The sequence below is a fragment of the Phalacrocorax aristotelis genome, chromosome 14 (genome assembly GCF_949628215.1).
Source record: "Phalacrocorax aristotelis chromosome 14, bGulAri2.1, whole genome shotgun sequence".
NCBI classification, from domain to species: domain Eukaryota; kingdom Metazoa; phylum Chordata; class Aves; order Suliformes; family Phalacrocoracidae; genus Phalacrocorax; species Phalacrocorax aristotelis.
Genome location: NC_134289.1, coordinates 7,892,202 through 7,909,067, shown reverse-complemented (window position 1 = coordinate 7,909,067; position 16,866 = coordinate 7,892,202). Strand labels below are relative to the sequence as shown.

The 16,866-nt window shown below is 39.1% G+C and overlaps 1 protein-coding gene across 2 annotated transcripts in view; it reads right to left on the bottom strand.

The window, feature by feature from the left end:
* ANK3 (ankyrin 3) overlaps positions 1 to 16,866 on the bottom strand; it is a 375,938-nt gene that overhangs the window by 313,306 nt on the left and 45,766 nt on the right. For both annotated transcript variants that reach the window (XM_075109653.1, XM_075109651.1), the window contains exon 2: positions 16,738 to 16,776. In XM_075109653.1, coding sequence (XP_074965754.1) covers positions 16,738 to 16,776 — 39 coding nt within the window. The remainder of the gene's footprint in view (positions 1 to 16,737; positions 16,777 to 16,866) is intronic.

Sequence of the window (16,866 nt, the reverse complement as noted above, 5' to 3'; positions counted from 1 at the left end):
CTGAAAAGAAATGTAATGAATCCATCTCCTGCCATTTGAAGTAATCATTCATATGCCAACATGTAGACCCTTTTATGAGGGTTTTTTTTCCATTTCCTCCTTACCTCAAAAAATTTGCCAAGGTCCTTTACTCCAGGTAAAGCCACTATGACAGAAGCAGCAGCTGAAGTACTAGATCTAAGAGCACTTAACAGAAATACATAAGAGATTTCTTAGGAAAGGCTTTTGGAAAAAAAAAAAAAAATCTTCAAATCATGCCCTTCAACTTTATTCCTCTGCAAAACCGACAAAAATTATCTTTCATTGTAAAACTACTATCAAGTAACTGCTGACATCAGTCCATCTTGAAATTATACTAAAAAAATTATTGAAATTAACCGTCTTCCATCCCCAGGCTTTTACCGTACCCAGTGTAACTGTGTATTAAACAGCTCAGGTAACTGAGGAGGAAGGAGAAAAGCCTAACAAGACAGCCTGAAGAAAATTAAGGTTTTCAAACATCCAAGAAAAGTCTCTTATGCTTATTAAAGTGCTGTCATGAGCATAAAACTTAAATTTAAAAAAAATTTTTGAAAACAGTAGAAATCAAGGAAGATCTAAAATTTTAGAAGTGAGCTCCAAGTCAAAGAAGTGAACAAAATTAAGACAGACCAATACCAACACAGATTTCCTTTAAAATATTGTAAAGGAAACATTGCCATTAAGAAAGAATCTAAGCTTAAACATACCGCCACACTGCTATGATCAAGGGAGAAGTCTGATAAATTAAAAATATAGTTACTGTCTAGTGTCTAGATAGTCCTTGCTCTCAAAAGCATTTTTTTTTTTAAAAATAATGCTCACAACAGTTTTTTTTTTGTGGTAGTGCGCAAGTATATTTTGAGTGTTTTGGTAAGGTACCGCAAAGGAACAACATGCAGAAGGGTAATACTTTGTGTCTGCACAGCTCCTTGAAAAACTGAAATTAATACTGCAGTACTTTAAAATCTTTAGATTATCGATGAGAACACACACACTGCTCCCTTTAAGTTACTGCTTAATTACAGTAGTGTCTAGAAGTGAACTTTCACAACCTCGCTGATACATATCAGCTCTAGGACAGTTCTATTTTTAAATCAAAATAACTCGCATAAGAGGACAAGAGGATAGGCCAAGTTCTGTCTATCAGTACAGTTCTATTTATAGTGTGACTTGTGTGCAAGAAGCAAGGGGTACACAACTTGTTATTGGTAACCTGTTCTGTAGCCGTGTGCAACAGGTTTTAAAAAGGACAGCTATGACAGAGTTACTTGCTTTACCAAAACAACATCCAAATCACCAAACAACTTCAAAGTCCAAGTAAAGGACTAGGAGCGTGGAGAAAGCAGAGCAGTCAAAAAGCCAGCTTGCTCTGTATATGTGCAGAAATCCACAGGCTTAGTTTAACTAAAGCTTGTGGCATTCAATGTTTACTCTAAGATCACTTTGCAGATGGACCACTTCGTACTTCCTCTTGCCCTCAAGCAATATTCTGTGCTATGATAAGACAAAATTAAAGCTTATATCAAGTATTACCTAGACAGGAATGGAATTTGTGCTGAGGGTGGGAGGCAAATTAACTCTAATCCTCTTCCTTTAACAAAACTAAAACCAACTAAAAGTCATACCCCTTATGTATGTTTTCCTTTCAAATATGAAAGGAAGCATTTTGTGAAGGCATTAAAAGCTAGGAAAAAAAATAGTTCAGAAATCAGTCTCAATTTCTTTCCAAATTCCATAATTTGAGCAAAATACCGGTTTAAAAAGAGAATTGCAACTCCAATACTACATTACTGACTTCATTACCTTATATTAGGCTTCTAACACAGCCTATTTACCAATCCGCTCCTGTTTACAAAGGCGCATGTGTGTAGAGGTCCATTATCCCGTGCCAACATTAAAACAACCCAAACCCCCCTTATCTTCAGGCTAAGATTATGTGAATAGAGTGGTCACTACCACTTACTAACCGTGACTGGTTACTGGCATCGTTCGTTATAGACTCAACTACCAACCTGAAGACGTTTGGGTTTGGGTTTTTTTTGCCTAAAAATCACTCTGTATAGGCTAGCATTGCCCACTTGATCTCCCTCCTCATTTTAAGTGGAGGTGTATCATCAGTTCAGACCTGGAACAATATTTTAGGGCAGAAGCAGAAGTCAACTAAAGCCATAAGAAAGAAGAGACTTATGATCACACCCTAAATAGAGCTGCAAACTCTCCTGTGCTATCAGGAAAGAAGTAACTACAACTCCTTCAGGAGGACAGATACCTACATTGAAAAAAAGATTTATTCTGATCTTAGAAAGGCTGATAATAGAATAGAAACAAAGGCAAGGCAACCCAGGTTTTAACAAGTTAAAATTAATTTTTGTATTTAAGTCCAGAGCTGAACATGAGATGCTAACATGAATCAAAACCAAGCTGTCATGTCTTCACAATTACTTTAGCATATGTTAGCTAACTGAGTTTAGGAGCCTTGAGGACAAACATATCCCTTGAGGTTGGAACTGAAGGGAGTCTGGGAGTGAAGCCCAGAGTGGCTGGGAAGTTACTCTGAGGGAGAGAAAGCCAAGAGATTAAATTCCTTCCCTCGCTCCCTTAAGTGGGGAAATGATGTTGCCTTGAAACATCCCTCAGCAACTGAAATTTATAAGAATTCCAGTTTAGTAACAAAAGGATACAGATTCAAAAATTAGGCAAGGAACAAAGTCATACCACAAAAATACTACAACATTAGCGAGTACAAAGTTAATTCTCGGCCAACTGTGAAGAGTTGCACAAAGAGGACATGCTTTATATCCCAGCTCTGTACTTTCTTATCTACCTACCGAAATACTTCATGATAGTTTCTGGTTTTGATTTCACTCCTTTGATATTTTGCAAGACTCACCCCCCACAACTTCACTGGGGTTCTTTTATGTTTAAACCTAGAAAAGAACAGACCTTTTTACTAAACTAAGATGGCAGGTTTTATACTAAGAACTCCTACTGCTGTCAGTGAAGTCTTGTAGAGGAAGGATGGGAGCAAGAGCAGCCCACTTTGGACAAACTTGCACAGGACCAGAGCGTGGGGCAAAGAAGCCCCACCCCACAAAGCAATATTTCAGACTACGTATTTCCAGGCCCCTTTACATGAGAAGCCATGGCAGGATTTGGAATTTTGCCCGCCAGCACAAGGTGCTTCCCAGCACGCAGTGCCTTCCCGCGTTTACACTGAGGGTACGAGAGGATGCAATCCATCACGGAGCTGCCGCTCCCGGGGCTGGTCTTCACAAGCTGCGCAGCAGTGCCATGGCCAGGGGCAGGTGTGCGCCACCTTGCCACGGTGCCTCCGTCACAGCGAGCCGTCGGGCCGGCTGCTCAGGCCTTGTCGTTACAGGGGGCCACCGGTTCCATTATCGGACAACAGTGCCCCAAAACAGCACATCTCCGTGGTTAGCCTATATTAAATCCAGCCTAACAGCAACCCTGTTAAGCCAAGTATGTTTCTGTTATGGAAGGTAAGAGATAGATGAAGCAAATCCGTACATAGGAGCATGTGCAGCCTCTTTATTCCCCAGAATAATGCTTATTTTGACAATCACAGGGAAAAAAAAAGAAAAGGACAGTAGCTTCGCAAGCCAGGAAAATGGTATAAGCCTTCGTGACAGATTATTCACAACCCTACAAATTCCCTGAACTAGTAACTGCTGCACAACCCAAATTTAGCTTTGATTCTAAGGCCTCAGGCTGCAAGGTTTTTTTTAAGCCACTCATCTGAATTTTACTGGTGATATCAGAGCAGCAGCAGCAGCAAGAGCCATTCTTTTAAACATGGGGAAAAAAGTTACGTTGGAGCGACTCTCCTTCAGGACCACATTTGGAGCATAATGACACAGTAAGAGTACCTAGCAGCTTTTATCTCTAATTGGGGAGAAAAATGTGCTTCACGACATTTTGGTTTGGTGACAATTTCTTCATCTGTTACCTTTTATTTTAAACGATGATATCATATGTACCCACCATAAACACCAATTTAAAACTGCAAGAAAAGCATTAAGTCATAGCACTAACTGAAAAATGCGTAACATTCAAACTTAAAGCTTCCACTGAGGAATATAAAACTGAAAATTATTTCTAGTCTCATAACTAGGCCCAACAGTGCCTGAAGTGTGTACAGGAGCTGACGTTTAACAGCCATCTGCCCAAATGCCTTTTAAAGAAGAGAACCCCCAAATTTGATACCCAGGTGAGATCTAGTCTATTTTTAGCAGTTACTGTATCATTATCTGTACAAATCTGTTTATATTTGCATACAGACAGCTATACTATAGTCCTGAGGTTAATCAGTTTATATAAGCTATCAAATTAGAATTTTTCCCCTCCAGAAGGGATATTTTCCTTGGAATTTTTCAGTCTTTAGCCATTCTGACAAAACTATCACCAAGAAAAAATATTCGGGGGGAGAAAATGTTGGAAAAAAGCTATTTTCATGGTAGACAAATGACTGGTTTGGAATTTTTTTTTGATCTCCAACAAAGAAAACAGTAATTTTTCTGCTCAGCTACAACACATACAAAAATAGGTGAAATAATGGCCATAATTATTTTACAGAGCACTAAATGATAAGCCATATCCTATTTACATTCAAGGCTGCATGCTGGCCATGATTAGATTTCTCTCATTAGAAGATATGTGGATGGGAATAAGTTCACAGACAATGGAGAGGAAAGAGAGACTAAATCAGAGAGAGTGTGTGGGAGGTCAAACAGGAAAATGCATTAAATCTGATCATTCAGTAATATAAAAAGAGGGAGACACTGCTATATTTATTTTCTCTCTATCACTGTGCCCATAATCTGAAGTATCTCACAGACTTTCAGTACCTGATAGCAACAAGCGTTTTTCCTTTTGTGTGATTTTTTTTTTTTTTTTTTAAATCTCATGTAAGCAGTAGAAGTAGTTTGGAGTTTCGTCTCTTCCCAACACGACAATATGTACTGTACCTACCAGAAAGGTTTTTCTTTACAAAAACCAGCAATTTAAAAACAAACATCATCAGAATAATTGTAAGCTGCCCTAGGTCAGCACCTGTTGATTAAAATATTCACTTCTGCTTGCAACTATGAAAGCAATTTACATACAGCTCAAAAGGAACAACTGTCACATATAAAGGTCTGTCAAATATTTGCTTCAACAGAACTAAATCAAAATTAAGGTTTTATTTCTACAGTCTGTTGATGTAGAACACCATAATAATGTAGAGCTTTATACCTAAAACACATTATGAAGATTTTGAAAAACACCCGTAAATTTGATTTTCCTATGTCTGTAGAACTCCCAAGAATCTTTTCAAACCTGAAACTACATGAAAGATTCTCTATTAAAATATACAAATAGAAAAAAAAAGCCACAGGAAAGCACCAGCTAAAACTGCCTTTCCTTTAAGCTCAGGCTAAGAAAAAAAGCCCATAAAACAAAAAAAATCAGTGACGTACCGGGGGAACATATGCACATGACTTTATTCTCGTCCAGTTTCCATAATCTCAAAACTAATCTGCCATGCAGTATATGGATTTTCAATTTTAGCCGAGGGCCAGTTTGAGTTTCTGGGTTGTTATTAAATTAGAATAACTTTAAGAGAGAGGTACATTTTCAACTTTTCATAAAATGAGCAGAAGAAGCTTCATAATTAAGTAGTTAATTCATGAAGTCTCATAATTGATGCTATGGCAACTGGAAACAACACTTGGCATTAAATACAAAACGGGATATAGCGGAAGGTATTAAAAGTATCAAACTTCCAGCTTCATGCAAGTTGCTGGCTCCAAAACCGCTCTCTTCTCTTCAACATAATTCAAGATTATCGGTTTTTTTTAAATCGGTGAGGAAAAGCAAACAAAAGGAAGAAAACGCCTCCCAGAAAGTCAACTGAATTCTATAGATAATGATGATCTTGTGGAATTCTAGAAGTTACACTCACAAATATACAATATTTTCTCTCAATGTGACATAGATTTTTCTCATGGTTTATATTCATGACCTTGAAATTTATGAGTAGTTTTATTTTACTATTCCATCAAATTGAAACAAACCGTTTTGGAGGGCGTCTTTTTCTTTCATTCTTACCACCCAACTGTACTTTGTTAATGGGCAAAGAATTAATTCTCCCCAGCTCATGACTGTTTTGCCCACGATGGTAACTGGTAAGGGATCTCCCTGTCTTTATCTTGATCCATGAACTACCACATCTTAGTTTCGCCTCCTGTCCTATCGAGGAGGAGTGAGAGAGGGGCTGGGGAGGCATCTGGCTGCTAGCAAAGGTCAAGCCACCACCAGAGAACACCAGCCTACAACAATCACTGCTCTCTGCAAAAAGTGCAGGGATCTCATGATAAAAAAAAAACTAGTTACCTAAGCTGCAATATTATGCTCTTTAGAGGCATGCATGAGGAAGGGCTGACATCCATTCAATCCTTATGATGACAATTTCAGCTTTGGTAAATTAGGAAACCCTAAGGAAACAAAACGACACTGAGGCCACCATTCAGATAGCTAAAACGTAAGATGTACTTTGTCATTACAGTATACGAAGCTTATGTATGCAAAGCAATGCTTAATGTGCACTTAAGGCCTCGAGTTCCCCATCTGCAAGTCATACAGCTGCACTGCAGAAATGCTTATCTGAAGTGAATATAAGCAGCAGGAAAGGAAAATAACTTTGTCTTTCTGAAACCATGAACCAGGCTGCACAGAACACAACAGAACGATTTGTAATGACTCACATCTTGAAAGTGTCGCAGCTATGACATGAGCTACACGAGAAGGAACACGGAGTATGACAGTTTTGCCAGGCTGTTGGAAAGGAGGAGTTCACCTGTGCTGCACTTGGAATGTACAACCTGCCCCCTTCCCAGAAACACTCACTTTCAAGTACTGCAATAACCTGCTGAATACAGAGTTGAAGAGCTATTCAGGAATAGAAGCCATACAGCATGAGGTTGCAGAAGGTCGCTGCTGGAAAGGGGTTCTGTGTTAAATTTCCTCTCACATTATCCACACACAACAAATAACCCCTGGTGCTGCTGAACAGCCCGTTGTAATTTTTTGGACTATTTTTCATTTCATATTAATCTATAATGTTACAAACGTGAAAAAATATAGTAATTCCAATACAGAGGACGAATTAAAAAATACAAATGAGAAACACAGGGTTCAAATAACCTCATAAATGATGCCAGAGAATTAAAAAAAAAAAAAAAACAACATGTTCCCTGAATCAAAAAGCCCAGCAGTTATAATTCAGATCTCTCCACAAGAATAGGATAAGGAGGAGTTTCTCTAGAAAGCACCCTTCATAATATTGTATTATTTAAGTGGCAGCGATAAAAACTGACATCGAGTAATATCGACGCATTATTGGTTTACACATCTAGAAACCTTACCGATGGGACTCCAGACTCTCTGCAGACTCAAAAGATTCCAGCAGTCCTTTTAGAAAATACCTGAAAGGGTTCAGTACCCTAGCCAAAATCTGAGGGAGGAAAAGATCATGAGAAGCGGTTCTTACAATCCCATTGCCAATCTTATTAAGGAATAATTACCTCCAGTTTCAAAAAGTTTTCAGAATAAAAGAAAATTGGACTATTTCTGTTGCAAGTGCCAGGTAACTGGACACTTAGTAGATATAGAAAAGCTTGCACCCACCGAGGCACAGAGAGTATTAAAGGAAACCCCTTCTGGTCAGGAGTTTCCACTTAAAAGCACTGTTTATTTTCTCAAACACCAATCGATTGTTAGTCTTTTTAAACTGAACATGTTCTTTTCCCTAGCACTCTAAGCTATATTTCACTTTGCTGTACAAAATGTTAACTCAAATATTCTTCAGTGCTCACCAATTATCCAAGGGATATGCACATGAAGCTCACTTGGGAATTTTCTGCCGTGCCAGCCCTAAGCCAAACAGAAGCACTCTTCCAGTGACAGCTTTGCTGCATTTGGCAACTCCGAGTCCATTTTGTTAGCCTGTATATTTCTTCATCACACATTTGCTTAATTGCACACCATTTGCAGCATCGTTAGCCTCCTGTGAGGTGGCTTTTGATGCTTATAAGCACTGGTCAAACATACTTCAGCCCTTTTTATGTTGCTGTTTTCATTGGGAGTTTTTTCTTCTTTTTTTTATCCAGGCATCATTCTTGAGCTTGTAATTACTTTGCCTCTTTTCAGGCTCCCATTAGCAGTCCCCAACCATTGTACTGGTCTAAGAGTATCTGTTAGAACAACAGTTTTCCAAGGCGCAGAAAAAAAATCACCTTGAAGACAACATGCACCAATGCGCCAGAGGAAGTCAAAGGTCTGCTAAAAAAACTATGAAACAGAGAAAGCCACTAGCAACCAGATAGCATAAGGAACCTGACTGGAGAGGTAAGCAAGAAGCTGAAAGGCTCTTCCTTCTCACTGTCTCAGGATCCTTAGCTTCCTCCACCACCAAGGTCTTTCCACCATCTTGTTTCTACATGGAGAGCCGCTAACGGAAGCATCATTGCCATCACCTCCTTAGTCCTACCCAGTGGGATTCAAACATGGAATATTCTGAAAGATCTGCTCCTCTGGCCTCCAAATAGCTTTTTCCTGTTACACTTAGTATCATTTTCCATGGTAGGTAAAGTCACAAGGGCGTCTAGAGCACACGTAAGTATAATTTGCAGCTTTCCAGTCAAAACTGTAAAACCTGTAGTTCACAGGTGCAAGTAATCCATATGATAGCATAAATAAGAACACTGGCATCAGTGTAATCACTATCAACATGGATTGAGTTTGCAAAACCAAAACAGTTACACTGTTAACCTTTAGGGCTGCCCAATCTTTCCTTGTTAATCCAAATTGCTGAGCTCACTTTCCATTACTATTATAAACGGTCACCTCCTCTAAGGACATTTAGCTTCGCAAGTTAAAACCACATTTGGTCAATTTTCAGTTTCAGGTATAAATTTCCTCAAAACAAATATCCCTTTTCTAAAACTTTAAATATGAGAAATTAGCATGAAGTTTTTCAAGCTCAAAATAGGTGAATTATAGCCATGAAAGCATCTTAGAGAAAAAATAATCTCTTTCCATTTATCAACAACTGAAACTGCCACAGAGCACTGAAGGAGACCTATATAATTTTTTACTATAAACAATAAACTGAATAAGTTCTAAAATTTGTTTCCCTATTTTTCTCATTTTCTGTTCACTTTTATGAACTGCATTATCATTAATCTGAAAGTTCTCAAGAGAAGCAGGCCCTCAATAGTGGCTTTGATCTCACAAAAAAGTAGAGGTGTCAAATGAAAATTTTAGTAAAAGGTTTGGTTTAAAAATATGTTCTTACTCTAAGCAGGAGAAACAACAGTAAGAAAAGACTGAAAGCTCTGACTTTGACCTTAAGACAATTTGTTTTAGTATTACTTTTCACTTAGTTCACTAGTTAAACCCTCAAGATAACTCCAGGGGATCATTACCAGGAAGAAAAATAATCCCACTTTCTTGATATTTCGCTATGCCACATGAACTAGCATTCCTCCTCAAAGAATCTTTCAAGCTCAGCAGTCATGCCCTCTGGCTTTTACTCAGGACAAATCCTTACACATTATCCATGTGCCATTTCCACATTATTTATATAGCAACACTCACAGCATCTTCTTGCTGCAAAAGAAGGACCACAGGAGTCTTCAACAATAATGGCAATACTTGTTCTGATAACAGGATGCATTAGCAGGAACAGCTTTCCATACGCTGCATTAATGAGGTCCACATTTCACTGTCTGCATGCAGCCTTGTTCTTCAGAGAAAATTTCAGCTTCTGTTTATATAATTTTGATAGCCAGAAAAGCAGTTTAACTTTTATTACCGTGACATGCAAGTCCAAATGGCCATTAGCTAGAAACGTTATACTTAAGAAGCCCATTTTCAAAGCCTTAATGGCTGGTCGAGTGAGCTGATTAACCCCATCTGATTATTAAACTCCAGGGCATGTCAGAAATGCTTCATGAAGGCATCATTATTATTAACACCTGTTTAGAGAAAAGTAGAAGTCTGAAGCACATGCAGTGTATGTAACACTTGAAGCACTGAAATAGCTCCAATTTACATAACAATTCCGTTTCAAGCTGCAAGAATTAGCTAGCAAACACTGTTTCAAGTTGTTAATATTTTTCATAACTTAAAAACGAATGACAGCATTGTTCACTTTCTATAACAGCTTATCAGCTGATTAATTCTATCAAGCCAAACACAGACAGAAGAATTACTCTGGAAGTACAATCTCATCTTTCACTTTATTACACTTACCCAATTACATTATATGCATAAGGAGTTAGAACTGGCATCTTATTTTTCTACGATTGCATAGTGAACACGCTATTCTTTACAAATGCAGTTTAAAAGTAACTTTCTCACTTTTTCCTTTTGCCCTTCCTCCAACTCACTCCTTCCCCTTCATTTTCCCGTTGAACTTGTGTTATTTGCCACTCTCTCTTCCACCACTTCCATCTGCCTCTTCCTGATTTGTGTGCAATGTCCCGTCTCTCAGCAAAACCACTGAAACCTCATGCTGGCCAGTGAATTTTGACATGAACCCCTCCATTTTCACCTGTCTCTTCCATATGCCTTTTATGTACACATCAGCTACCCCCACATGCCATCTTGGTCACATCTGCCTTTGCCTTTTGCAGTATACCACCCTGAGATCAATGCTTATGACAGCTCTGTGGTGTTCAGCCGTCCTACCATGAAACACTCATGATTTTGTCCTAACTTCTCCACCTATCCACTTTTCAGCATCTTCTCTGTCTCTTCCTTGCCATTTTGAGAGATCCAAGACTCCCTTTCAGATCTACTATTTAATTCCTTTCCAGGCACAGGTAAGAACCTGCTGGCTTCCAGCTTATATTTTTGGTCTCAATCTCATTCTGTGTAACATCACAGCTAATTCCCTCTCGGACTGCTAGCAAGAGCTATATGCCCTAATTTTTACAGCATCTTCCACCATCTTTTTATACTTGCTTTTTCACTTTCTAGTCTAGTGTTTTCCCTCATGTGTTTCTTCCCATAGGCTTTCTGCCTCCAAGGTCTTTCTCACCATCCACACCCATTTAACCCAGCATGGCTGTTCTTTCCAGGTTGAGTTTCCAAACAGCCTAACCAGTTCCTTTTATCCCCTACTTTGTACCTTCCAGGTGTTGAGGAATTCTTAATGCATCGCTTGAGGTGAATTAAACACACGCTTGTGCTTAAATATGAAAGAAAAAAATGTAATGAACACCACATTGGACAGTCCTACTGTCAAACAGTTCTACAAGGATTCTGCAAAAATAAATCAGGAGCCGATTCCTTTTATACACTTGCACCAGCACCAATCCTGTGAGCATTGGCGTGGGACACAGCCCAGTGTTGGGCTCATCCCCCAGCACCAGCTCTGCTGCCCAAACACTGGCGTTACATGACCACTACAAGACAGTGCTGTGGCTGTTCCTTCTCTCATCAGCAAGGGAAACTTCACTCCTGTACAGGGAGAGTTGCTCCGTCTCTGGCATTCCTGCTCCCAGCCCAGCCCCTTCTGCAGCTGGACCCTCTTTTCCTCCATGCCAGATCATTCCTTGGTCACAAATTACCACTGCTGAGCAGTTACAACTGGAATTTCCCCTTCACAGGCTCCTATGCTTTTGGTTCATCCTCTATTAAACCCCCTGGGCCATGCTGCTTCAGTTTCTCATACTCTTCTGATTACTAGCAATCTTATTCCTCAGCTTCGTCCCGTGGGATAGTAGGAAGGGGTGAAATCCTTCCACAATCCCGACCTGGCTGAAAAAATTTCCAATGCAAGCTACATTCCTCATCACAACAGCGTCTTCTCTCCCTTCAGCGGAAGGCTTCCCTGCCTCCCTGCTCTGACCGAGTCAGGCAGTTCTGCTACTGGTGGGTGTTAGAAAAATAGTGTAGTTTCTAGACACAGGAAGTGCCGAGTAACCAGCATTTCTTAAGCAGACTGCTTCAAAGTGACTGGCACCCCAGAAACTTCAGGCATACTTCACTAGGTTGTTTACTCAGTTTTTTTTGGGTAATCTCTTGATGCTGCTAAAGATAAGGGTTGCTTGAGTGCAGGAGTTTTCCTTGTCCTTAGCTGACTGTTTCTGTAAGCAGCCATTGCATGAAGTGAGGTTTCATTTATTACCCCTCCTCCAACAGGTGCCGTCCAGATATAACAAAGCGATCACATAATGGAAGTTTGGAGACAAGCCCAGAAGCCTTGCCATCTTCTGCCGGGGCATCGTTTTGGCCCATTACTTCAGAAGCCAGGAAAATAAAACGTTGGAACCTTAGCCTCCTTCCCAGCACTTTGCATATAAAATTGCTGCATTAAGAAATAAAAATGTTTCTTGTAATTAGAGGAGAAACATTCAAGACTGTAACGTGTTTGAGAGAAAGGCAGGAAATATTAACAACTAAACCCAAAACTCTTTCTTACAGTATTTTTTTTTGTTCTTTTGGGGTTGGTTTTTTGTTTGGGGTTTTTTTTTTCCCTACTGAGAAAAAAAATAAATCTTACAGGAATACATAAAGTGACAACCAATAGAAGCCAGTTAATTTAAAGTTGAATAAGCAAAAAAATCCCAAAGCATAGAGGAGAAATTAAATAGGTAGGATTTTACTGATGTGGCTACCAAGAACATCACCATACTACCATTTCTATGGTACTTAACTACTACATTACTAATGTATTAGTGTAGATTACTGTGTTTATTACCTTTTGTATTATGCATTGTATTAGTGTAAATTCATTATCAAGGGGCTTTGTAATTTTTGCTTCTATTTACTATTTTATTGTCTGTTCGCATGGAGCAAAAACAAAACCGATCTGAAACTTGAAAGAACCACCTGTCTTGCCGAGACCATTATTGTGATTTATGTATTTATTAAAATGTTCTAAAAGGAATATTGTACAATAGGTCCCTAGCTAAAGCAATATTCAACTGCCAAAAATAGCTGTACTAGCCGACTGGTTTGTACTTCAGAAGAAGGAAAAAAGCTTACTTCCCGGTTATGAGTTTTCACATTTATGGAGCAGACAAAGCTTAAATTGGAAATCTCAATTATAATAGCTTTTTTAAAAAAAAAAAAATCACACAATTGTGGAACATCGTCCTGCTCTACCACCTACTGCACTGCATCTAAGTTACTTCACCTGTTCCAATTCTCACGCATCTGATTTACATACAATTTTTTAAAACGTATCAAGTGAGGCTCAGATGTTTAAAACAAAGTTCTTAACGCTGCCTCTACTACCTACCAATCAGTACACCTTTGTGCTCTGACCGCAGTGCTCTGCGTAGAACTTCCCACTTTATAAAATACAGGTTTATTTTACAACTGAAAAATCTTCGTTGTAGTTTAAGTATAGAAGCATGTGAACACCCTCTGTGTTAAAAATAACCTCCTGGGATTTCTAATAAGCAAAAGCACAGAAAGGGTAGAAAACAAGACAGAGTTCAGCTGACACTCATCCGTTTGCTATGCAGTTACATTATATTTTTGCCTTCATAGAGCAGCTCAGAAAACTTCTGATGCGTACCTTAACGCACGTGAAGGCTAAGCATGAATACAGCTAAAAAGTCAATATGAAGTGCACCCTCCTAGAAGCAGTTTCACATATCAGCTAAAGAACCAGAGATGACACGATTTTTTTTCCTCCCCCACTGGTTAACAGTAAAAATTATTTCTCATTTGGAGATCAAATTTGGAAGGAGGGACCAACTACTTCCCAGGCACAGGGCCTCACTGTACGGCACCGTATGGCAAAAATGTAAGAGCCAGATACTACATTTTTAACTTCAACACATTTCCCTGAAAACTATTTTGGTTGGGGATTTTTTTGTGCCACAACGTCCTGCACAGAGAGATCAACCAGACCCTCAGTTACTCCATCATCTACTGGTAGGTGAGGTTAAAAAAAAAAAAAATGTTTTGCACCTCCCCGATTCCAAGATCTGGCATCACGTATATTCAGCAAGCACCATAGAACAGATGTAGTTAACAGTGCTTAATCATTCTACACGATTTCTGTAAGGACCGTTCATCCTCCAGCAACTTTGCAACTGCATTACTGCCCCGAGCATCATGCCACTGTCTTCCAACTGAGAGAGTCTCAGCCCCAGAGTCTGGGGTTTTTTCCAGTCCTTCCGTCTAGCTATTTCTATTAACTCAATTTAGCTTTAAACAAAAAGGCCTACAGATGCCAACTCTAATTTCCAAGCCTTTATGTCAAAGTCCTGACCAGACAGATAGCTGGCACAAAAGACTGAAGTGGCGAACTAGATTTCTAAAATGCTGCCATCTGATTCTCATCCCACACAAATACGTAACTTAAGTAATGAAAAAAAGCTTTAGTCTCAAACATCAGCTTGTTCAAAGCTCTTGAAATAAGTAAAACGTTGGGATTTGGATTGAGTCATGACAAGTTAAAGCTATAACTGTAAGAAAGAACCTTCTGAACAACAATAAAAAGAACATCCTTAATGTCAAGCAGAAGAGAAGCAGTTACATTTTCAGACAAAGACTGTCAGTTTAGAAATATACAATATAAAGAAATAAAGTCTTTTTAGCTCTTTTCGTGATTTCTCGGATTCTTCGTTTATTTTTAAGCTTTACCTTATTTGTGCTTTTATATTCCTTTTTTTTTCATCACAAAAAAAACTGGAACTAATATGTTAATGTAAACTATTGTCAGTGAAATTTAACGGAAAATGTATTCGCCTCAGCTATTAAGGCATAGAGTAACTCATACATTGGTGTAATTTCAGCTAGGTGCATACTTTAAATAAGCACTACACTTGAAGCCTTTAAAGGAGCAAAAATAGGAACTGAATATTACCACAGAGCTCAGGAGGCACCAAACACACAGGCTTCACGCACAGCGACAGAGTGTGGGGTAAGACAAAGGGAAAGGGTCATCATTGGTCAGTATAGCTTGGCCATTCCCATTACAAGGACTTACGAGTCAGTCACTACTGTTCAATGCTAGCGGGGATAAGCAGGAAGGGCAGGAAGAGAACTGCCTGCTGAGCAGGAACAATTCCTGCTGTTTCCTGGAAAAGCCCACTGTTCCTTCCCTTTCCCTCCCACCATGGGCAACGCAGGGTTCAATTTCATGTCAGGTACAAGCACAACACAACAGGGACACAGCGGCACACCTTGAACACAGAACTTTGAACCTGCCGAATTGCTAAATTCGGTTTCCTTAACTCAAAAGCTTTGTTCCATGGAATCAAACAATTAGACAGCTGGCCTTGGCAGAAATAATAAGGTTTTCCTCTTTCTTCCCTCCTTCCGTTCTCATGGGCAGTGGATTACCAAAGCGCTCAAAGGGTCTTTGAGTCCCAGGAAGATTAAAAACAAGAAAACTGGGAGACAGTTCTGCCAAATGCTTTCATTGGAAAAGAGAAATATAAGGTAAGTGAATAATGCACGATATTTGTTCTATTAGGCAACTCCTTGTATATCCAAAAAGTTGAATTTCCACACCTTGGGGAATAAAGGAAAAGCTGAGATATGCAGTCAGCGTAACTGTCTGATTAGATGATACCACAGGTCTTTGAATGTTTGACTCCAGCATCCCCAGTGCTCACATTTGCTTCCATAGACTATAACCAGGAAGAACAACTTCTGCCTAGTTGTAGTACAAAACCAGAGAAACTTAACTTGAAGTTAGCTATTCTCTGTGCAACATCTTGCCTTGTAATTTTACAATGACTATACCTAAGATAAATTTTACCCAGGCAAGAAAGAGGCAGGGATGGAGATGAACCCACACGCAGGTGAGAGAAAAGAAAATGAGAGAAGCAGCAAACACATTCCCGTCCAAACCTTCCTGGAATCTAGTTATTTTGTTCACCTTATTCCAACCTGCCATAAGAGAAAAAGGTGTACGCCACAGCATTATGGGACTAAAACCAGGGCAATTAGGAGTAAGTTTTACACAGACCTGTAACATTTGATGACTATAAATTTCTCATGCAGGTTTCAGGTGGTATTTTAGAGGAGAAGGGGATAACAATTCCTATGCCAGCACCACACACTACTATTACAGGCCTAAGAGTACAGCATACCTTAATTTCTCATTAAAGTGATGAATAGTTGAACATCCAACTGATGAGGACACAGCTAAACACCAAGGTCTGCGTACCTGGTATTTTCTAACCAAGGACATGGAACAAAATTGCCTTCAACCACAGGTGAGCACAGCTCTAGTGACTGACAGAGGATGTCTGTCTGTTAAGAATGAGGAAATTTGTAGCAAGTGGTCATTAGTCAGGAAGTTCTTACATCAAAGATCTGCAAACTAGCTATCCTAATCAACAATGCCTTTCATGTGATTTCATGTGAAGAGTTGCTACTTATTTGCTCACATAAACAAAGGAACATCTACGACGTGGAACATTAAAGAAGTTCTGACAGAAACAGATGAATTAGAAGTGGCTCCAAAGCAGCAAAGACAAAAATGTAAGATGGTAAATAAATACATTCTCTACAAGTACTCAACAAGATCAGACAGTCCCAATGATTTTACAGTATACCATCCCCTGTTTTTTCCAGTGATAGGCTCAGTATTACAGCAATATGTTGATGACAAAACCAAAACAAATACTGGCTTGTAAACCCAAGGAATGAACAGAAGTGGGATTTTTAAGGCTTTACCTTTGTAGTGCTTCCAGGAGGGTAGAATCTGTGGTATACCTAGAAATAAAAGAAATTAAATTGAGAAGAATTAAAACTTCTAGGCAAAACAATCTCCACGGTAGTACAAAAATAACGTCTACATGCGAA